This window comes from Tachypleus tridentatus, chromosome 7 (genome assembly GCF_004210375.1).
Source record: "Tachypleus tridentatus isolate NWPU-2018 chromosome 7, ASM421037v1, whole genome shotgun sequence".
Classification (NCBI taxonomy): Eukaryota; Metazoa; Arthropoda; class Merostomata; order Xiphosura; family Limulidae; genus Tachypleus; species Tachypleus tridentatus.
The window spans coordinates 13466565-13490219 of NC_134831.1; the positions used below are offsets into that span (position 1 = coordinate 13466565).

The 23655-nt window shown below is 34.1% G+C and overlaps 1 protein-coding gene across 4 annotated transcripts in view; it reads right to left on the reverse strand.

Annotated features, from left to right (window-relative positions):
• The window catches only part of Nrx-IV (neurexin-4), a 74221-nt gene that overhangs the window by 27923 nt on the left and 22643 nt on the right, over positions 1 to 23655 (reverse strand). For all 4 annotated transcript variants that reach the window (XM_076510380.1, XM_076510382.1, XM_076510379.1 and 1 more), the window contains 5 exons: positions 22061 to 22231; positions 20234 to 20392; positions 16382 to 16460; positions 8164 to 8301; positions 7010 to 7148 (listed from right to left, as the gene is read on the reverse strand). In XM_076510380.1, coding sequence (XP_076366495.1) covers positions 7010 to 7148; positions 8164 to 8301; positions 16382 to 16460; positions 20234 to 20392; positions 22061 to 22231 — 686 coding nt within the window. The remainder of the gene's footprint in view (positions 1 to 7009; positions 7149 to 8163; positions 8302 to 16381; positions 16461 to 20233; positions 20393 to 22060; positions 22232 to 23655) is intronic.

Here is a 23655-nt window from a genome sequence, read left to right on the forward strand (position 1 = left end):
AGTATGGCCCACCAAGGAAGGAAAACACAACCTCAGGTGGGATGCTATGGTAAGAAACGAGTTTTGAAGCATATAGTAAAGACAGTTGCAAACAGCAGAGGTGTAAAGAAGGTTCATAAGACAATGTAAAAAACTCCGAATTGGGGAAGTGCAGAAAGCCCCAGTGCAGGGCCAAAGTCCTCGATGAAGAATGGAGTCCAGCATCTTTAATGCAAAGGTTCTGGCAAAGCCACAGACCAGTGATCTATGGTCAAGTTTCAATCGAATAACAGCACAATATATCTTTAGCATAGAACATCAATCTGCTCTAAAAGTGGTGGAAGAGAGGATATGGAGGATGTTCAGTGCTCTTGTACATATGACCCGTAGCTACTTGATGTGTGGTATAAAGGTCAGCTTAAGGTCAAAGATAAGCTCCAAGGACCACAAGCAGCACAAATTCACCAATACGGAGTTCAGGATCAAAATGAATACCCCCGTTGGTGGCAAAAGTGCATGCAAACGGTTTTAGAGAGAGAAAAGTTAAAGCCATTTGCTGTGGTCCACTTCAGTAAATGATTAGGGCAGTCTGTAGCTGCCGTTCAATATACCTCATGTTCGACAACTGACATGAGATGTGAAAGTCCTCGACATAGAGCCCATTTGCAACAGTGACACGGAGTTGTTCAGTGATGGCATTAAATTTGATACTGAAAAGTGTGAAACTCAAATACAGCCCTGAGGGATTCCAAGTTCCTGTAGAAAAGAACGGAAAAGTGTAGAATCCACACAAACTTGGAATCACTTGTCCATAAAACATTTTTAACAAAAATGGGCAAATGGTCACATAACCCATATAAATGGAGGTCTCGCAAAATACCATACCTCCATGTTGTATCATAAGCCTTCTCAATGTCAAAGAATATTGATACAAAATTTTGTCGTTTGAGAAAGGCTTCTCTGATTGATGTTTTAAACCAAATCAAATGGTCCACAGTAGAGTGCTGTCGTTGGAACCCACACTGGGTGGGCAATAGGAGGTTGTTTGATTCCGAGGAACCAAACAAGACCAGAAATAACAATCCTCTCTAAGGTCTTACAGCTGCTTGTATAATGCAGTCCTCTACTGATGGCTTACAGACAATGGCAGGATCAAGTTCTGTGACAGCAGCAAAAGAGGGCCAGTTTGCATGACCCACTGGGGCACACAGATCGGGTGGCATCGACCACAGCCAGTCTCTCTCAAACTTATAGGAAAATTATCACTGCCTTGTGGATTATTGTGAACTCTCCATGAAAAAATGGGAGAGTAGTGAAGAGAGGCAAACTGAGAGATAATTAGCAGTAAAGGACTCAACTAGGTGCACAAAAATAAGTAGAAGAACCAGTACTAAAGAGACAAAGGTTGTGATCAGAGAGCATACACTCTACAGTGCAACCCCTCCTATCAATATCAGCACTTTCCCAGAGGAGATGATGTCCATTAGTCCCCTAGGATTAAAAGTGGAGATGGAAACTGTTCAATAAGAGCATCAAGGTCTGATTGATCATAGGTCTCTCCAGGCAACAGGTAAGAGAAAGCAAACAGTGATGGTACAACCCAAGGAAATATGGATGGCTACAGCCTCCTAGTGTATGTCGAGTGGCAAAGACAGGATAGGCACATGCTGATCAACCAACACTGTCACCCCTCCATGCACTAGTTCATCACACAGCATGTCATTTCTGTACAAAGAAAACCACCAAAAGGTGACTGTATTCGCAGGTTTAAGGAATGTTTCCTGTAATAAAAGACATACAGGATGGTAGGAAGCAATCAGTGCTTTGATGACATACAGATTACAACATAAACTTCAACAATTCCATTGTATTAAGGTGGTCATTTTTATTTACATGTAGGCAAATTGAGTAGAGAGCCCTTATGTTTATGACCATGTCTTTTTTTTTACTGTCTTTATTCGAGGGAGGTTTATTGACCTTCATGGATCCTGCCCTGGGTCAATTAGGCACATCTTTGCTGTTGGAAAAGGATTCCAACGACTGAGAACATGAACGAATGATTGTTTTGCATCTTGGTGTGGGAGAAGAAGACATACCTGAGGAAATGCTCATACCCAGAACCAAAGGAAGTGGATCTTGGGGGTTTGCTGGAATGTACGTTAGGGACAATGATGGGTGTTGAAGTTGATTCGTCAACTTTTCTGACCACGAAGGTCAAAAGACTTTTCACGTGATTTGAGAACAATTCTTTTGGAGGCACAGAGAGATCCATCTGCACTCCCACTGTAGTAGTGGAATGAAATGCAGCAGCATATGTCTGAGATGAAGTGGTAGACAGCAACTTTCAAGCCTCAGGGTAAGTAATGTTTTGAACCATTTTCAAACTCTGCACCTCTTTTTCTTCCAAGAACAAAAGTAGGATGGGTGCGAGCCATTGCAGTTGATGCAACAATGGTCCATTTCACACTCAGAGGTATAGTGATCCTTGCAACTGCAATGGGCACATATCAAGGAACCATGACATGATGTCTTCAAGTGACTGAACCACTGACACTGGAAACATCCAAGAGGTGCTGGAATGTATGGACATACCCTGCAAATAAGATAACCTGCCTTGATGGCAGCAAGTAGATGTGGTGATGTAAATGTCAGAATGAGGACATTTGTCTGCATCATAATTCCATCTTTGCCAGTGGTGATACGCCTCACTTCAGAAACTCCTTGGGTAGAGAAACCAGTGAGAATCACTAACCCAGGGATATTCTTCAGATCCCTCTCAACAATATCTCCTTGTGATGAATTCAAAGTAGCAATAGGTATATTCCCAATTGTCTTTGAATGCAAGAGCAGTTACTGTGTTAAAATGTGGATATTTCCATCAATATGTCACCAGAGCAAAGCTTCTTTATTAACTTTGGAGAGGCAGCAAGTCCCTCTAGTCCCTTCTGAATGAAAAATGGAGACATTTGCTTTAAACATTTGTCTGAAAGAGAATGGAGTACAACAAAATGAGGTATAGGTGTTACAGTTATTGAAGGTTGCAGCTCAGAATCTTCAAGACGTAGTCGTTTACCTATGGTCTGTTTTTTCACTATTTTATTTCAATTTTTATTTGAAGGATCCATAATAAAAAAGGAAAATTTCGGTGCCCACTGACCCCATCCACCATGGAACCATACAAGTGGATGCACTATAATATCAAACAAGGACACTGCAGCAACACCAGAGTTTAGTAAGTACTAGACCCAAACACCATCATCAGATACAATGTCTACAACACCTGTTGAGAACATCCAACACTGGTACTTGGTTAACCCAAGCCCAAGTGGACCAGCCAATTAACCCTAGGGGTAGCCATCCCAAGGCTGCCTGTCTACAGGAATTCAAGGCCAAAGTGGTGTGTTAGGGTTGGACCCCTCAACCATTTTCACAGGTCACCATGCACAGCAAACACATGAATGGATGTTTTGTTCCCAGAGGAGGTAAACTGAAAGAACAGAACCTTACCTGAGAAGTCCCCTCACCACTTTCAGGAATCCACACTAAGGGGAACATTCACTGGAAGGAGGGACAGAGATGGAAGTAGACATAGATGCATCAACTTTTTTAATTATGGAGGGCACAAGATTCTTAAGATGTTTTGCAAATGACTCTGTTGGAGGTACGGAAAGATCTGTCAACACTCCCACTGTCACAGTGGAATGGAGTGCACCAGAATATGTCCAAGACAGAGTTAGGGACAATAATTTCCAAGCCTCTGAGTAAGTGATATCATTAAAATCTTTATGCATTGCACCTCTTTCTCTTCTACCCATTTAGGGTAAGAAATAGAGTAAGAGGGGTGTGGGCCACTACAGTTAACACAGTGTGGTTCCAGGTTGCACTTGTAAGAATTGTGGCCTTGACCACCAAAACAAGCACATAACAAAGACCCACAACATGATGTGTTTGAGTGACCAAACCACTGACACTGGAAACATCTGAGAGGGTTAGGAATGTAAGGCCATACCTTGCAGCTAAGATAACCTGCTTCGACTGTGGCAGGAAAACAAGGTGATGTAAACGTCAGTATCAGAACACTGGTAGGGTCCATGATTCCATCTTTACAGGTCAAGAATTGGTATACTGTAGTAACACCTTGGCTGGAGATAGCAGTAAGGATTTCCAACTCAGGAATGTTCTTTAAATCTCTCTCAGCTGTAACTCCTCTGGAAGCATTCAAAGTTGCATGGGGAGTAAACCTCACTGGGTATATCCCCAATGGCTTTTGATTTCAAAAGGAGTTTGGTGTGCTGTGGTGAAAATGTTTCCACCAAAATGTCTCCAGAATCCAACTTCTTTACTGACTTTGGGGAGTCAGCAAGTCCCTCTAGTCCCTTCTGAATGAAAAATGGAGACATCTGTGGCAAGGATTTCTCAGATAAAGAATGAAAAATCAGAAATCAAGGTGTAGAATCTGGCTGTAATGGTGACTGTACAATAGAGTTGTCCATGCGTGGTCATTTTCCAATGATTCTTTTTTTTAATTCTTTCATTTTTATTTATTTTGTTAGAAAGAAGGGTGTCCATAACAAAGAAGCTACATTTCAGTGCCCACTAACCCCACTCACCATGGTGTCCATGAGGGGGTGCACTACAGTGCCAAACAAGGACACTGCAGCAATGCCAGAATTTTGTGAGCACTGTACCCATACACTAGCATCAGATACAATGTCCAAAACACCTGTTGAGTACATCCAACACTGGTACTTGGTTGACCCTAGGCCAAGTGGACCAGTTGACTGACCCCAGTGGGGCCACCTGTCTGCAGGAATTTAAAACCAAAGTGGTGTGTTTGGGTCAGACCCTTCAACCACCGGGATCCTCTCCTCCCCTTCACAAGTCACCCTGCACACCAAGCACATGGGAAGATGTTTAGATCCCAGGGGAGGTAAACTGAAAGAACAGAACCTCCACCTGGGAGGTCCCCTCACCACATACAGGAATCCACTGAAGGGCTGTAAAGCAAGAAGCATAGCCTCTATAAATTTATGCTAGCTTGAGAATAATGTATAAGAAGGTAAGGAATCAGAAACATAGAAAATAAAGCAGATTTAAACAAAAGATTAAATATGGGCAATTTGGAGCAAATTAGTGTGATATGATATATTGAAATAAAGAGTGAGAATCTGTTTAACTATTTATTTCTTAAAATTAGGGAATTGAAACTTGCATAATATTTAAATTAAAATCTATATTTTAAAGCTATATTTATTGATAATAAAATTGTTTAATTAAACTTTGAATGTAACTCTATGAAAAAGAAAGGTTGTGTCTTGTATTTTGATCCACCAACACTTGGAAAATTAACCTGATCCTTAAATGGGAAGGTTTCTTAATCAAAATGATTTCCTATAGAATAACAAACATAAGCTGTAAATTAGGATAAGTCTTATTAAATAATTTTACACCTCACTCTCAGGCATTTACTACCTGGAGAAAGGAGAGAGACAATTATTGAATGTTTATCAAATTCCTGCTTAAGAGATGTATTATTAACATTAATTAGTTTCCTTAGTACTTTTTTGCATTTTCTTTAACAACTGTTGCAAGAAAACCTAACTTTTGATAACTTGTGTTTAAATTACCTCACTACAAATTTTGTATGCTAAGGATATTAAATCACTAATAAGGTTATGTTCAAATGATCCTTGTATAAAACCATTGTGGTTATAATATGGAGATGTGTTTATCTACTTATGAAAGTAACTAATATGAAAACCTGAGGCATTATGATAAACTGCAGTATCTAGAAATGAAGGTTTGAAATTATTCTCTAATTCAGTAAAAAAACCAATGCTGGGATGTTGTTTGTTTTGATATATTAAAAATATGAATAGCCTGATCCTTATTACAAAACAAAGAAGTTTCATAACCACAACTTGTGAAATAAAATGTTTTTTTTTATCTATACAATTAGCTAATCAATGGCTTCTATTGTCTCAAGAAATTAAGAAAATCTTACAGAGGACATTTTGAAGACAGCAGAACAAAGAATAAGCTTCCAGCTATCTTTCTTCACTATATTAGTGAGATAATAACTAGATATATTAATGATAACACTGTCTAAATTTTGTAAAAATCTACCACTGTAAGCTTGGTTTATCAAGTAGATGCAAGTTGTTTTTAGTAGTTTTAAAATAATCTTTTTTAAAATTATATTCTTGGTTTGTAAATAATAAGCATACATTCACATTAGAGAAACTTCTTTAGGTCATTAAAGCTGTTTTTGTTGTAGGACAAAAACAAATTGTTTTTCTCTAGTTTTGGCTTTCATTTCAGCCTCAAGAAGAGATCATCCAACTACCCTGTAATCTTAGCTTGAAAGCAGATCTCTATTTGTAGTTGAGTTCTTAAGAAATTAGATACAAAACACAGGACTGAAAAATTTGAGGAAACACAAGTCTAGTGAGTTATTGTGATGTTCTAATCGTGCCTTATCATATATCTTAAAACATTCAAAACTTTATACCATATCATTTGTATATTGACTGAAAAAACAAAAGAAGAATCTGGAGGCAATTTGAGTCTTATTAAAAAAAAAAGAATAACTTGATTTGGAATGCCTCACATGTGAAGAACTATAAATATAAATCCCCTCTTCACTGGACTGGCTACGCAAGGCTCACTGACAGATGTCTTCAGCAAAGGACTGTAAAACATTGTACTTCTTCCCTCTATGACAAACCACGAGTTTTCAACATATCAGAGTTGAAGAATCTGATATTCTGTTCAAGGCAACAGATAAAAGAACATTAAGGACTTAAAAGACTGGCCATTAAGACTTCCCATCCTTATATAAACATCAGGCAAGATCCTTTCAACAAGGTAATTAGAACACAACTTTTGAAAACACTCTAGTATAAACTGTTATACACAATAGAAACATCTGTAACAAACCTTTTTAGTTATAGTTCCTGTGACTGAGAAAAACATGCTAAAACTACATTTCTAAAATTGTGCACTTTCTGTGCTTCTGACTTTCACCTACCTATCAAACATTTGACAAGCATCAAATACAACTCCCTCAGTGTATCTATTGCTCGGCAGAGACAGAACATGGATGTAGCGGCCTTCCACGTAAATGTATCGCATGCAACCAACAAAACCCTGAGATTCATATACACCCCCTACAAGTATAGACACATTTTATAATTCTTTTAATAAATAAACACAGAAGTGCATTTATAAATTCCTGGAATTCACATAGGTGCTTGAAAAAAAAAAAGTTATAATTAATAATGCTTTCTATTCTAGGAATACCTTCTCACACTCAAACAAAACAAATGCACAGAAGTTTAGAATCATGTCCCTTTAGCAACACAAGGTATGTGAGCATACTGGAAAATTCGGTGATAATTCAAGTAGTATTCAACTTTAATGAATTACCAAAATGGTATACAAGTATGAAGTTTTTCTACATAATACACTCCAAATCTCATGTCATTTATATATATAAACATTATTAATAAGCTTTCTGAAATGTAGCTTAGTAGACTATTTCATTCTACTTCTACCAACTTTTTAACACTAAAATCAAGCTTTAAACGTAAATGATTAGGCACTGCTGAGAATAACAAGTTTGCACTCTTAAGCAAAAAGGAATATTTGAGTACACAATTTAAAAAAAAGAAACAAGAAATCTTAGGAGTCTCATTTAACATGAAAATTACATTCCTAATTATTATAATTAAAAATTGTAATTAGGTCAATTTACAGAAAAAGATATTTACTTGTACTGACAATTATATCATGGAAAACAGCGAGACTATTATTGTTTCATAAGTAAAAAAATAAGGTCAATTAATGATTGTTTCTCAAAATATATATTTCAAAAATTTTATTTTTTCTTTATAGTTTAAAATTGCATTGTCAATAGAAATAATGCTAAAAGTAACTTTGCTATTTCTTTGAGAAAGCTTTGATTATTCAGTTTGAATGGACAACTTCATGATTATTTTCAAACTCTTGCACATTTTTAACATTTAACAAGAAAAATGTGAAATACTTACATTACACAACTAGTCATAGATCTTTCACCTATTCCTTTTGTATACAGATTTACAACAAAAACACAGGAGAATGTGTGTGTATTTTATTATTCTTTTAGGTTAGAAATTAAACATGGCTATAAAAATAACATACCTCCAATAAGATATTCCTGGCCAGTCTGCATGGAAAATGTTCGTTTAGTGATGCTGGGCCTACCATCTACATGTAGCTCAATCTTGTCTTTCATTAATATTATCATTGTGGTATGCCATTTCCCATCATTTAAAAGTTCTAAGAAAGAAAATGAAAAAAATGTATTTTAGCTTTAAATTTTATAAGAATGTTGATGTTTATGTATCAGCTTAGAAGAGTTAATACCTACATAAATTAACACTTTTTAGTAAATGTACTAGCATATAAATTCTTACAAATCAACATCATATGATAGTTAATATCCATATAAACTTGATGGGTAGTAAATTTCTATCTTCTGAAAGGTTTTTTTTTTTAATCATTCACTTCACACATATATATAAATCTCATTTATATTCTCATATTGAAGTTCACGAATTACACTCAGTGACACATGACAAGATTGAATTTGCTACAGGAGAAAACTCAAGTGATCTGGGACAGTTTGATGGTGTCAATTTTAAAAAAAATGTAGTCATAAATTGTATAACATCTTCAAACACTGAGTGTACGGTGTTAGTGTAAAAGTCCACGTGTAGAGTTCATATATACATATGCTATTTATTTTCAATATCACTGAAACAAATTGAATCACTTTTCCTTCATTCTCATTATCATCAGCTTCGTCCAGGAATCACAAAACTATCACATGCTCAGTTTGTTATAACATTTGAAAAGCCCCTAGGCTGAGCATAAAAGTGGTGGAGTCAGAAGACTCCTTCTCAGTTATTCACTTCACCCTGCTCTGTGCAGCCAAAACAAAATCTGATTTTCTGCTTATCATTATACCCTTGACATAATCAAATTCTGCAAATCTTTATTTATAAGTCTTTTGAACTGTTTTATAATCATAACATATTTTATTTTTTGAAGAAAATCAGTTGAAATCCTAGCTGCCTCCAGTTCAAGTAAAGTCCAAACATTCAAAAAGCACTCAAACAGTTTCTGCTGCATTTGTGAAAAATATATTATAATTTCAAAAAGGAAAAACATCATGCAGAAGGGAAAGATAACTTACTACTACTATGTTGGAGGTAAAATTGGTAACAAAGAAAAACAAGGGTTGCAAGTGTCTGTTGTAGAGTTTGCATATCTGGCTTTACACAATGGCATGTCATCTGTGGTCCCCATGGTATGGCATGAGCCCAAAGATCACATAACTGTTATTTTTGTATGACTAGTTTTGCCTGAATATCCAGAAATATTAAACAATACATTACATATTCAGACATTGCATCTGAAATGAAACTAGTACTTCATGGGAAAGGTCTTCCAGTGTCACAGCCACAAGCAAACTGAGAAATAGAAGTTAACCTGTGAAAAATACAAGAAATGACCTTTATCTTCTTTATCTAGTAATTATGTTGCTGTGGTGCAACATAAACTGTCTCATCTGATCATACAAAGAGAGCTAAATGATCAGATTTGTGACTTGTCTATCACAGCAACATGGGAACTTTTTGGCTTTTGTTTAAAGCAATATAATTCATAACCTCCAAGAACAATACTTAGAATTTACTGAAGCCACCATCAAAGTCTTGTTCTTCAGCATGTAGGACACTTTGTGTTTCTGTACAAATGATGATGTACTTATGAAAGAATTAAGTACTGAACATCATCCTTAATAATGGAAACGTTTTTTTTTATTGGCTCATTATATAAAGTTTGTCTGAAAGCTGTATTTTTGCACAGTGGGAACACCAGCCATTGATTCCTGTTGCTCATACTGTGAATACAAAAGAAATTTATCAAAGCATACAGATTATATACTTAAGGCCATCAAATATGATCACAACAAGTAGAATCATATGTGGTGATCTAAGAGTTATTGCACTCATGCCAAAGTGAGTACACCAAACATCAGTGTTTGTTGTGTCTATGGGACAACCAAGATGATTAAAATCATTTCAAATAGAAGGAATGGTCAGTGAAAGAGAATTACATACCAAGGAAATAGAATACTGAGTATCATCCTTTATTGAATTCTAAAATGTGTTTCTGACCTAACTTCATATTAAATTTTGTAAAAGGATTGAATAAAAGAAGGTAATGTTTTCAGATATCTGGCCAACAAATTTCCAAAAATCAGTGGTAAAGAAAAAAAATTAAAGAAAATATCTTTGCTGGGCCACAAATTCAGAAATTGATGATGGATGACGATTTTGAAACAGTATTCAAGCAGAAATAAGTTGATGCCTGGGGATCATACAGACTGGTTGTCAAAACTTTAAGAAATCACAGAACTAAACTACACTGTGATGATTGATAATGCACTCAAAAACTGGAAAATGTGATCCAGGATATCACCAAAAATGCACTTCTTACACTCCCATTTAATTTTCTTTCCAAATGAACTAGGTGAAAAACAATGAGCAGAGTAAGTACTTACAACAACATATTTCTAGAACTGAACAGTGATAGCCAGGATAATGGAATCCTGTAATGATGGAAGATTATTGATTTTTTAGAGCATCAAACTGAGTACATATACAAAATATGCAATAAGTTGAATAGGAGTACTTTGCAACAGTAAACAACAAACAATGATATCATTAATAAAGTTTTGAACATATTCTCACTGTATTTTCAGAAAAAAATCTTATTACACTCATTGCTTTTTAAAACTGGTGTTATTATTAAATATTGTTTTTGAATAATCATTAATGAAATTTTCAATGAATAAATAAAGTTATTACCAAATAAGTTATTTTCATGATATATGAAAATATTTAGAAATAAACTTAATATAACTTGAAAACCAGAGGTGATCAATAATTTTCAATGATTTTTAGAATCAGCATCAAATTACTCAGAAACAGATGCATTTCTTATAACAGCAGAGAAATTGTTCTTGTTGCCTGGTGTAATTTAAGTTTACTTATTATTACTTACAGTTACAAGCAAAAAACAAACAATAATGATACTGTATTAAACCCTCTCCAGACCAGATGGGTGAAAATGCATGAAACTTAGAGCATATTAACCAAATAGTATCAAGTTTCACCTTAAGAAAGTGTGATTTAGTTTTACTTTAATTTTTAAATTACAACATTTCTAAAATATATTCAAAGTTGATCAGAAATTGCAATTTGTATACCCAATCAGGTTCAACTTTATATAGATATTCCGTTTCACACCTTATTTAATATTTTATTTCATCAATTACAACAGTCTCTAGTTCTAGCTTCAAATCATAAAAAAATCACACTGAAGCTGACTCAAATTTGTGTAAGTGATCATTTACAATGATCACAACAAGTAGAATCATATGTGGTGATCCAAGAGTTATTGCACTTAGATAATAAATGTCAGCCCTTATGAAAGGGCTGACCTTTCAAAATAACATCAAGTCAGACTCAATAATGCCTTTGCTGGCAATATTCATAATCAACTTGTATTTAATAAGTATATAGTTTATTCTGCATACATCACAAGTTATTTCATTATGATTAACTTGAAAGAGAAAGAGGATTTGAGTTACTACAACATTCTACAACTGTGTCCTATACCTAAACTCTAACTAACTAGACTTGTGCAACTTTTGTAACAGAGGAAAGTTTCCAGTTTTCAACCAAATATAATTTCAGGAAAAAAAAACTTTAAGAAATAAATAAAATGATTAATAAATTATAATAAATAACATATTTTTTATTTGTTTTAACTTCCTTTATCTGCAGGAGCTAAGTCTAATCACTCTCCTTTGAGACCATACACCTCTTTATTTACTCTACACTGACACAAATAGTTTATAACCCAGTCTACTCAAGTTTGCCTGTACCAATTTTCAAAGCTAGGTTTCAGTAGTAGTTACTTAGACCATTTGCTGTGACATCCAAAAAGGATGGAACAAAGTCTTGTAATATAAAACTCACACATAAAGACAAATCACAAGAGAAACAAAATGCAGCTAATTTTATTCTCAAAGGATGTTAGTTTCTTAGGAAGTAAAGAAAGAGCACTGTTTCTGCTGAGATTCCTTGAAGATTGATACATATGTAAATTTTAACATCTTTTATTTTTCTTTATGCACTTCACAGAACAAGTGTTAGAATATGACAAGATATCAATTACAAAGTACTTTTTGCTTAAAAATGTTGAATGCAGATGTCCATTCCACACCCAAGAGATGTTCTTTAGTCCAGATTATATTAAATATTTTATATTTAGGCTTATGGTTATTATCTAGAGCACATTTTTAATTTAAATTAATTGTTTCAACAGTTAGTTTAAATATATATCAAAAGAAATATATTTCACCTTAAAAAGGGGTAAAATACAATATATTACAGCAATGTAAATGGATCAGAAAAGACATACAACAATTATACTGATAATAAATTACAGATTTAAAACTTTAAAATGTCACTTCCTCATATTATACAGTACAAGAAAATAATACAATCAAATTATGTTTGTGTAGAATATTACTAAAACTGTAATAGTATATCATAACAATTAATATTACCAACCTTACTGGAAAAACTGATAAGTGAAAAGTTACACACTAACAAAATCTCTGCTCTACCATCAAGCTATCCACACACACAAGTCATTCTTGTCAAGTTTATTTATAAAGCCTTTCAAATGGAATGTTATCACCAAACTACCTAAACTTTGTTTACTGATAAATCTACATGCACTTCTAACTGACTTTTGAGAATAACAATGTAATATCCACGAGCATTCATCGTCTGCCTAAATGTTTATTTAGTTATATGTGAAATATAATTATCAATAACTAATTTAATATTTAATTTCCCAACAGTTTTCAACACTGTAAAAAGAATGTCAAATCATTAATGTTTGATTGCCAGCTGGCATGGAGCCAAGCCTTGAATACAGGACTATAGTCCATGTGTGGAATAGGCACAGCGGAGATAGTACAAGAGCAGATTGATTTAGCTGCCATGTCTGTGAGCTCATTCCCACGAATACCAACATGGCCCAATATCCAGAAAAACCAGATAGGAGTAGATGTTAGAGAAATGGGCCAGTCAGTTTTGAATAGCAGCAAGAACAGGGTGTGAAATAATGTGAAGCGATTCAGTATAAATAGTGCAGTTGGAGTATTGCTTAGCTTCTATGAGATCCAGGGCAAGAGAAATGGTGTACAGTTCAGCAGTGAACACAGAAGCTTAGAGTGGATCCTGCATGCAACCACCAAACCACAACAAACCATGGCAGAGCCCACAGAGTCACCTGATTTTGAACCATCTGTATAAATAGGAATGGAAAGATTGTTCAAAAGATGTTCAGCATATAAAAGACTGAACTCCAATTGGGAGTATCTGCTTTTCTCAGATGACTTAAAAAAATGTCACATTTGGGGACTGTAATAAGCCAAGGTGGGATGGGCTGACCAGTGGATACTGCAATGTTATCCATGAACAGACCCAATTCATCCAACTGCACCTGAATATGAAGACCAAAAGGAGCAATGGCCCACCAAGGAAGGAAAACAATCCCAGGTGTTATGTTTTGATAAGAAACGAAGTTATGAAGCATAAAGTAAAGACAGTTGCAAACAGCAAAGGTGCAAAGAAGGTTCATGAGACTATGTACAAGCTCTGAACTGGGGAGGTGCAGAAAGCCCCAGTGCAGAGACAAAGTCCTCGATGATGAATGGGGTCCAGCATCTTTAAGGACAAGGGTCTGGCAGAGCAATAGACCAGTGATCCATAGTAGAGTTTCGATCGAATAAGAGCACAATATATCTTTAGCAAAGAACATCGATCCGTTCCCCAGATGGTGGTAGAGAGAACATGGAGGATGTTCAGTGCTCTTGTACATTTGAGCTGTAGCTGATTAATGTGTGGTATAAAGGTCAGCTTACAGTCAAAGACGAGTCCCAAGGACTTGGTCTTAGGGAGCACAACCTCACTGATACGGATTTCAGGAACAGGGTAAATAGCCCAATGGCAGCAAAAGTGCATGCAAACGGTTTTACAGAGAGAGAAATTAAAGCCGTTTGCCATGGTCCACTTCAGTACACGAATGAGGGCAGTTTGTAGCTGCCGCTCAATATATCTCATGTTCAACAACTGACACGAGATGTGAAAGTTGTCCACATAGAACCCATTTGCAACAGTGACACGGAGTTGTTCAGTGATGGCATTAATCTTTATACTGAAAAGTGTGACACTCAAAACACAGCCCTGAGGGACTCCAAGTTCCTGTACAAAAGAACGGAAAAGTGTCAAACCCACACAAACTTGGAATCTCCTGTCCATTAAAAAAATTTTAATAAAAATGAGCAAATGGCCACGTAACCCATATATATGGATGTCTCGCAAAATGCCATACCTCCATGTTGTGTCATAGGCTTTCTCAATGTCAAAGAATATTGTTACAAGATGTTGTTGTTTGAGAAAGGCTTCTCTAATTGACGTTTCAACTCGAATCAGGTGGTCATCGGAACCCACACTGGGTGGGCAAGAGGAAGTTGTTTTATTCGAGGAACCAAACAAGACGAGCATTAACTATCCTCTCTAAGGTCTTACAGAGACAACTTGTCAAAGCAATTGAATGGTAGTTTGAAGGAATCTTGGAATTTTTCCCAGGCTTAGAGAAAAATAGGACAATAGCCTAGCACCAGGCATCAAGAAAAACATTCTCCTGCCAGATTTGGTTAAAAACAATCAGAAGAATATCAAGAGAAACAGGAGATAGATGGTGTAGCACGTCATACTGTACATCATCTGGCCCAACCGATTTACTGCCACACCGATGAAGAGCCAGTTTCAATTCTACCAGTGTATAGGGACAATTATAGTAATAGAGACAGCTTAAAAGGAAAGAGGTGACCACTCTGCCTGAGTCTTGATGGCTAAGGAGGTGGAAGAAAAAGCAGAAGTGCTAGATACCCAGCAAAAGCTTTCACCTAGAGTATCAGCAATGTTCCAGGTATCAGCCACTTCCTGGCCATCAGAGAGCAAGATCGAGAGGGGACAGTTATATTGCCTACTGACCTTTCAAATATTGTCCCATATGACTCTGGAACTGGTGGTAGAATATATGCGAGTTGTTTACTTTATCCAAGATTCCTTCTGGCTTTGACATCTTATCCACCTAGCATGTGCACAGGCCTGCTGGAAAGCGATGCAGTTTGAAAGTGTGGGATCTCTACGAGAAGTATCCCAGGCCCATTTTTTAGCCTTCCGTGCCATGTGTCAGGCAGGATTCCATCACAGGCGAAAATGTAGTGGAAAAATGTCGAGATTTTAGGAATACATTGAGCAGCTGCTTCTATAATAGAGTCAGTTACTGCTGCCACACAGTCATCTATTGATGGTTGACAGACAATGGCAGGATCAAGTTCTGCGAGAGCAGTGAAAGTGGGCCAGTCTGCCTGATCCAGCTTCCACCGGGGCACACAGATGGGTGGCATCGACCATGGCCAGTCTCTCTCAAAATTACAGGAAAATGGGAGAATAATGAAGAGGAGTCAACAGAGAGATAAATAGCAGTAAAGAAGACAAACACAGTTATCAATTATTTTCTTCCAGTTTTAACTAGTCATAACAAACTTGTTGGGTTTTTTTTTAGTTTTTTTTCCACCAATTTTTTCAGGTGAAAAGCTTGACCTAAATTTAGTCTCAGCTAACTCTTCCAAGTTTAACTTCTAAGAGGCAATACCATTTTGAATCAACATATATTATTCTAGGTATTTCTAAAGGGCTTCTGGATTATACACACACATTTCTTAGAAACTTATCTACTCTCACATTGAATTTTTTTCTTACATATTTGACGAATCAGGCAATTATTTCCAATAACCTAATGCATGGAAATACCGTGTTCAAGAACAATAAACAAGTACTGCATTAAACCAGCTAACTTTGACCAGCATGTTCTCCACAATTCTGAATGATTCTTTACATTCTTGTACTATGTTTTTTTTTGCTAAATTCATGACATCCTAAAACTAAGCAATCTCATTGTCCAAGTTTAGTCATAATTGTATTTATTTAGCATTAATAGCAAAAATAATACTAATTTTATGAAAAATTATTTAAAGAAATATGCATTTTAAAAGTAAAATAAAACTCACAGTGGTAAGCCATTTTTATATATTTTAATGTTTTAAGTAAATGGTTTGTTATGCTCTTCCAAGGACATACTGATTATATTTCAATACCTGACAACACAATATATTTAGGATGTGTCCATAAACACTCACCATCAAAGGGTTCAATTATGACTTCAGGAGTTCCTTTTCCTTTTATTTCTATTTTAATTTTTCCATCTTCAAGAAAAATCTAAGAGAATGATAATACTTTGTTATAAACAGTTTGTAGAAAACAAACATTTAATATATGCCTAATGCTAGGAAAAGTTTCAAACAGAATCCTGATCAAAGTATTCTTTTATTTTAAAATTTTAGTTCCAAAAGGATATCTTATTTTCATATCTACATGTCCATGCACACACACTCAGTAGTGCTTATTAGAACCCCTATACTATTATTTAGTTCTCATGCCCATCTTTCCGTTTCTTTATTCTCTGTACTCACTTGAAGCATATTTGCTTCTTTTTTAATTTATATATTTATTTTTGAGTTTTACACTCTTCCAAACATCGAATAAATATAAAACATTAGGTTTTTTGTCATGTGGTAGACATGTTTTGTCAGTTTTCAAGTGAAATTCTCTACTCAAAAGTAAGCAACTAAAGTACATTAACAAATAATTATATTTTAATGAAGTGTTCAGCAAGCTGAAACACAATACTTTTTTTTTTTTTAAAGTGCCTGGTCACTTCGTTTACAGGTGGTTCTCAGAAACTCAACTGACCACTAAAAGTACACACTTCACTGTTACTGTCTTAAATATATAAGTTAAGAGATTTTGGTAAGTGATTGTTTACATCAGAAATAAAAACAGTGTTAATTGTCAGTACATTAACAAAAAAAAAACTGTTTAGTTAATTTGGTGGCAATTTTACTGGCCAAAATGTCACTTTCATAGGGAAAGAAACTAACTATGGTTGTAGTACATAGTATATTGTAATTTTATAGTGATCTCAATCTTAAATATGTAAATACTACTTTATGTAACTGAAATATTATACACTCAATTACTCAAGTCAAAAACAAACTTTTTTTTTAACTAGATTATCATGTTAAGTCAGTTAAAGTGTCAACTATTTATAAGAATTCATCTATCTTGATCTTTACATTTAAACTGTTATTCTGAGTAGTTTTATCTCATCTAATTATAAAACTTAACTGTAAACCAAACTACTAAAATAATGGAACCAAAATTTGTTAAAATAAAGGAGCTATGATGTATTAGTTAATCTATTTGTAATGCTTAAATTGCTACCACAAAGAGAACCACTATAGTCCATTTTTCAAAGATCAAGCAAAGGAGAAAACTATTCTTAAAACAAACTATGATTGTAAATAACTACCCAGGTAATAAATCTGTAAAAACAAACAAACATTTACTAATTCAAGAAAATATGATATCTGAACATCCAGTTTTCAAAATTCAGTGGTAGGAAAAGCTTTTGAGTGTTACAAAAGATGCCTTGCAAAATCAATTCTACTGCTTATTGCAGGAGTGCAAGGGTATGGATTTGGTGTATTTAGGTCTTCAGAAAGCATTTATGAGAGTTCACATAAAAGGCTTGTTAAAAATATATATCTGCTGATGTGAGGAATATACTGACTCAATAGATATAAAAGTGGTTGGATGGAGGAAAGAAGAGGTTTTTATGAATGGAGTTCAATCAAACTAGATTAATGTAATAGGTGGAGTTCTTCAGGGCTTGGTGTTAAGATTTTTTTTTTTTATTTACACCAATGATATAGCTGAAGGAATGATTAATATATTATTTAAATTACTTGATGCTCAAGATTTTGGATATTTTGCCTGAGAAAAGAATTTGCATTATTTGGTTAATTGTGCAAATAAATGATAGATGTCTTTTCATTGACCGTAAATGCAAGATAATGTGTGAGGGTTATTACAATATAAAATAAAAGTATAATTTTTATGGTAACAGCCTAAACAGTATCACGGATGACAAATATCTTGTTGGTCTTGTTCACCATTCTCTTAAACCATCCAAGCAACATGCTGTTGCTAGTGGTAGGATTTTAGATATCTAAAAAGATATTGAATATAAGTAAATATATAATGTTACTGGTTAGGCTGCATTGGAGTAATGTGTTCAAGCCTTGGGCTCCTTACATTAGAAAGGACATTAGGATGATACCCAGAATGGAAAAGTTATCATACAAGGATTGTTTGTTTGTTTGTTTTGGAATTTCGCACAAAGCTACTCGAGGGCTATCTGTGCTAGCCGTCCCTAATTTAGCAGTGTAAGACTAGAGGGAAGGCAGCTAGTCATCACCACCCACCACCAACTCTTGGGCTACTCTTTTACCAACAAAAAGTGGGATTGACCGTCACATTATAATGCCCCCACGGCTGGGAGGCGAGCATGTTTGGCGTGACTCGAGGCAACCCGACCCTCAGATTCTGGCTTAATGCATTTAACGCACTAGGCCATGCCAGGCCCATCATACAAGGAACAGTTAAGACTTTTTTTTTTGACAAGTAAGAATTAGACAAGATCTGATTAAAGTGTTCGAGACTCTAAAAAGGTATTCATTGTGTTCATGCTTCTTTTTTTTTTTTTTTTTGCACTTAACGATGAGAATTACAGGACCAGAAAACAAATTTTTTAGCAGTTTTATTTTTCTAAAAGAGTAGCAAGCCTTTTGAATGGGTTGTCATCAAGAGCAATGCTTAACAAGCACTTGATTGTCAAGAACAGTCGTTTAATGTTCTGTTTTCCTTTTTGTGGATGGAACAATGCAGGTGGGCAAATGGATCACTTATTGTCCTTAAATCATGTATGTTAAAAAACAGTTTTAAGAAATGGCAATCAATGATATGAAGCTTAGCGATGTCCAATTGTAAAGTCTTACAAAATTACATTTAGAAATCAAAATTACCTAACGACAGTAAACCAACACTGTGCTTTCAGTGTAAAACTACTTATTGGCTTGTATACTCTGACCACTATATTCTTGTAATATTAGCATAATTAAATATTTTCAATCATGCAATTTTAAAATTAAACAATATATATTGACACTGGTTTGTTTATTGAAATCTTGGTCAGAGCTTTTCAACTGGGGTTCCTCAACAAACATCCAAGGGTCAGAAGAATGTAAGAATTCCACATATTCTAATGTGTAAATACACAAGTGGATAATTACAATCCAACTACATTCATATTTCTTTATCAGTATAGCAGGTTTTATAATGACATAACATAACAAGTCACTGCACCATTTTAAATTAGTGAACAAGAGTAGATGCTTCAGTCATGTAGAATTGCGTTATGTGTGCCTGTGTAATTGGTTCAAAAAACATTTTTTCATGCTTTACATTTATGTTTGTATGTAGGTATGTAGCTGCATTAAACATACATGCTCTGTCTAGAATTACTTATATAGTATTGCACTAACATTTTTTATGTAATTAATGCTCTGAAGGGTTCTACAATACGAATTTTACACCACAGAGTTCTGTCAATTCAAAGAGGCTGGGGACCATTGATCTGGGAACATTAAGTCCTTAATCATTGTAGATGTAGCAAATACTTCTGCTTCACATCACTTGGTAAATATATGCACATTACACTTGCAATACTGCCTATACACTTAAAAGTATAACACTGAAAGAATGACAAGAAACATAAATGCATATTGTGAAGAGCTCTGAATATTTTATCACATACAACATCCAATACCTGTTGTAAATCTCAAAAATGTTCCTAAAAGTGACACACTGTTGGAATATTATACCATTTATACAAGCAAGTTGTATTCAGTGAACACACACATTTATTGTTCATATACAATTACCTACAAAAAGAAAATTCTTGTTGGTATTATGATTTAACCAAAACACTGAAACATAGAAAACATACTAAAATTAATTTACATATTTTACTTCATATTAGTATCACCTTTTGATTCTTAAAACATAATATCTTTTAACAAGACACTTACCTTTACATGGCCTTCAACAGAAAATTTGTTATACAGCAACATGCCCTCTTTATTGAAGGTTCGAAAATCAAAACTTGAGTTCATAGTTCTTTGCATGTAACCAATCACTTTGAGGTGTGATTCTGATGTGGTGAATGTTACTGGAATCACCTGTTCATACTAAAATAAAATAGAAGGGTGAAATAAGTGTGACTGAAATCAAATCATATCTTTTCCACAGGTTAAGATAAAATATCCAATAAACATTTAGTAACCTCTTAATTTATTCAAACAAATTCAGTCTCATGCAAAGATGACTTTAAAATTCCACATTTCAAATTGTTTTATGAACTGAAAAGTAAGTAATGATTATAAAAGGCTAAAAATATAACTCCAGTTGTGAAGTTGCCAGTTGAACAGCAAGGAGTAGTAAAATGTTGGTGTGGATGGAAGATTTGTCATCCATTCACAAACCCTGGAATTTGTTACCATTGATACATAACTCTCCATCCTCAAGTGAAGTATTTGTGAAAAGATGAACCTCATGACAAGGGGACAGGAGAGGAACACCAATAGCAGTTTGGTTCTGATCCAACCATTACTCAAGATCTAATACGTTGCTCCTGACTGAGGAGATTGAGTGATCCATTGAATTGGAGGTCCTGTCCCACTGGTTGTGCAGTGACTACATAATGGACCACATGAGTGTCCATCTTGAAGGCAAAGAAACTGAAAGATGCCCACATTCAAAAGAGAGAGAAAATGTCATTTACACAGTTGGAAAAAACACACAACATAGAAAGTACTGAGCTTACAGAAAGAGGTGTCACAGGTACCCTATCCTATAACATGAATACCTAATGTTATATTGTTTATGTTTGGGCACAGTATATGTTGCATGGTGATACTTTTTTGTATAGTGCACATGATATGGTGTGTAGAGCAGAGTAAGCAAATGTTAGAGAGCAATTATTAGTAACTGGATGTGAACATGGCAAGAAGGGTTAGCATTTCTATTTAATGGCTCTGTAACCAAATAAAATAGAAGGTTTAAAAATTATGATTTGCCAGAGTTATAATAATATTATAATAAACAATTTACATTAATTTGTCACATTTTTTTTGGATGGGTGGTAAATACATTAGAGAAAAGGGATTACACCTAGAGTACAAATGTCACAATTTCATAGGAGGGTGAGATTGAAGATTTTAAAAAATATTTCTTTAGAAATTAAGGAACTTGAAACTTAAATAATATTAAAATTTGAAATATTAAAAACATTTTAAATGTCAAGTTAACTCATATACCATGATAATAAAGTATATCAATTAAATTCCAAATACAATTCAGAAAAACTTTGTGACATGCACAGAAAAAAAATGGAAAGAGTTAACTCATCCCTGAAGATGGGCACTCATGTGAAAAGGTGCACATCAACCATGAGGTAATAAAAGCATTTTATACTTTTCCAGCTATGCTAAATTTTTCAACTCATCTGTTGTTATATTTAATATTTGTTTTTGATTTTTCCTCGTCTTCATGCCCAAAATCAAAACACTATACAGCTCATCTTGTAGTAGTTTTACACATTAAAACAATTTTTTTATATCAGCTTGTAAAACTAAAACATATTTATTATCACATTAATTTTTGTTTTACAGAAATTACATTACTGATGTGAGCAAGACTAAAATTTTTTGATCAAATTGCAGCTTACCATAAAAGAATCATACAAAATCCATTTGCAATGATCATCCAATAAAGTATTTTATAAATATATTTTACTTTACTAAAGTAAAAATCAGTTCTAAAATGCTGAAGGTTTTACTAGAATTTATGTTACTTACTCGACATGAATAAAATATTTCTCCTTGTTTCTCAAAAAAATAACCATCATCAGCTTTAAGTTCAGCTACAACATTGGTGTGGTTAATGAAAAGATTTTCAACACAACCAGTAAAGTTAGCAGCAACAACAAGTCCATCCTGATTAAAGTTTGGAAGTCCCCCAATATAGAACTTTTAAAGGAAAAAATAAAAATAATTAACTGACTTAAATGAAATGCAAAAATACAAACTCTCACAATTATAAAATTATTAGTTTAACACTGTTGTATATACTTCAACATCTCAAAGAAATGCTAATTATTAAAGTCGTTTTATAACATACAAAAAAGATAGAAGTTAGTGGTTACTTTTTGATTACCCCTTTCTCAAAAGGCTTAGTATAACATAGGAGTTGAGTACTTATATAATAAATACTAATGCAGTAGATGGAAAATGGTAAAGACTACAAATTTTTGATACACACACATATACAAGTCAGATCTTTTAATGAAGTACTTCTACTAAAAGATTTTGTTTGTAAAAATACCAAGCCTGTTTTGTTACTAGTCCGATTGGGATGTGATTTTCGTGTTATCATTAAAAACTATTTTTCATCTAAAAATCTCCACTATTATTTGCATGATGTCTAAAACCTCTTAAAAGCTTTTCAAACATTTGTTTTGTCAGTTATTTTCTATACTCTAAACTATGTAGTGTCTATCACTTGACCAACCTCAAACAATAAGCATCATAAAAATATTAGGAAATAATTATAAACTATTCTTTTCTTGTTCTTGAGTGACTACATATTATAACACAAAAGTATAAATGTTTAGTCTAAATAGTTTAAATCTTGTAACATCATGCATTTATATATACTGATTATTTTTATTATGTTGACTTTCCAGTTGTGACTTGCAAGTATTAAATAAATTGCATTGGTGCGGTGCACGTGAACTCATGTTACCATATCTATTAACATAAAACTGACCTTTAGTCTTTAAAATGTGATCTGTCTTGGCTGTGCTTTAGCAGACTAATATTTTGAAAAATACAATCACATTTAAATTACTATACATTATGTGTATATACATTATTACTATTTACAAACAAATTCTTAAACTTGTTTTATTAAAACATAGAACAGTAAATAAATAACTGTAGCAAATAATTATACCTTCTAGTTATGACAACTCTTAGGCTCATTTATTGTAAGCCGTAGGTTGCTAAGCCTTATCAATTTTATCAAGCTTTGTGACTAAGCTATATTTTGTAAAAATATGTAATTTTGAGCAGACTAAAGATACAACCTGCCTGCTTGAAATCTTAGTTCAAAATAAAAAATGAATCCAAGCACTTCAAAATGGCTGAGAAAGTGAATAGGAGAACATTCTGAGTTTTTGATAGTTTATTCACATTATATATTAACATAAATGTATATAAGGAACCATTTCCAAAAGAAGAAAAATGTAAGCAGGGACATGATTCAGTACATAAGCAATATCACATCATAAAAGACAAACACAAAGTTCATATTTTACATTCTAACTTGTCAGTATTGGTAATTTGTGTTCCTGATTTGTATGAAACTACAGGCTTAGTATTTTGATAACAAA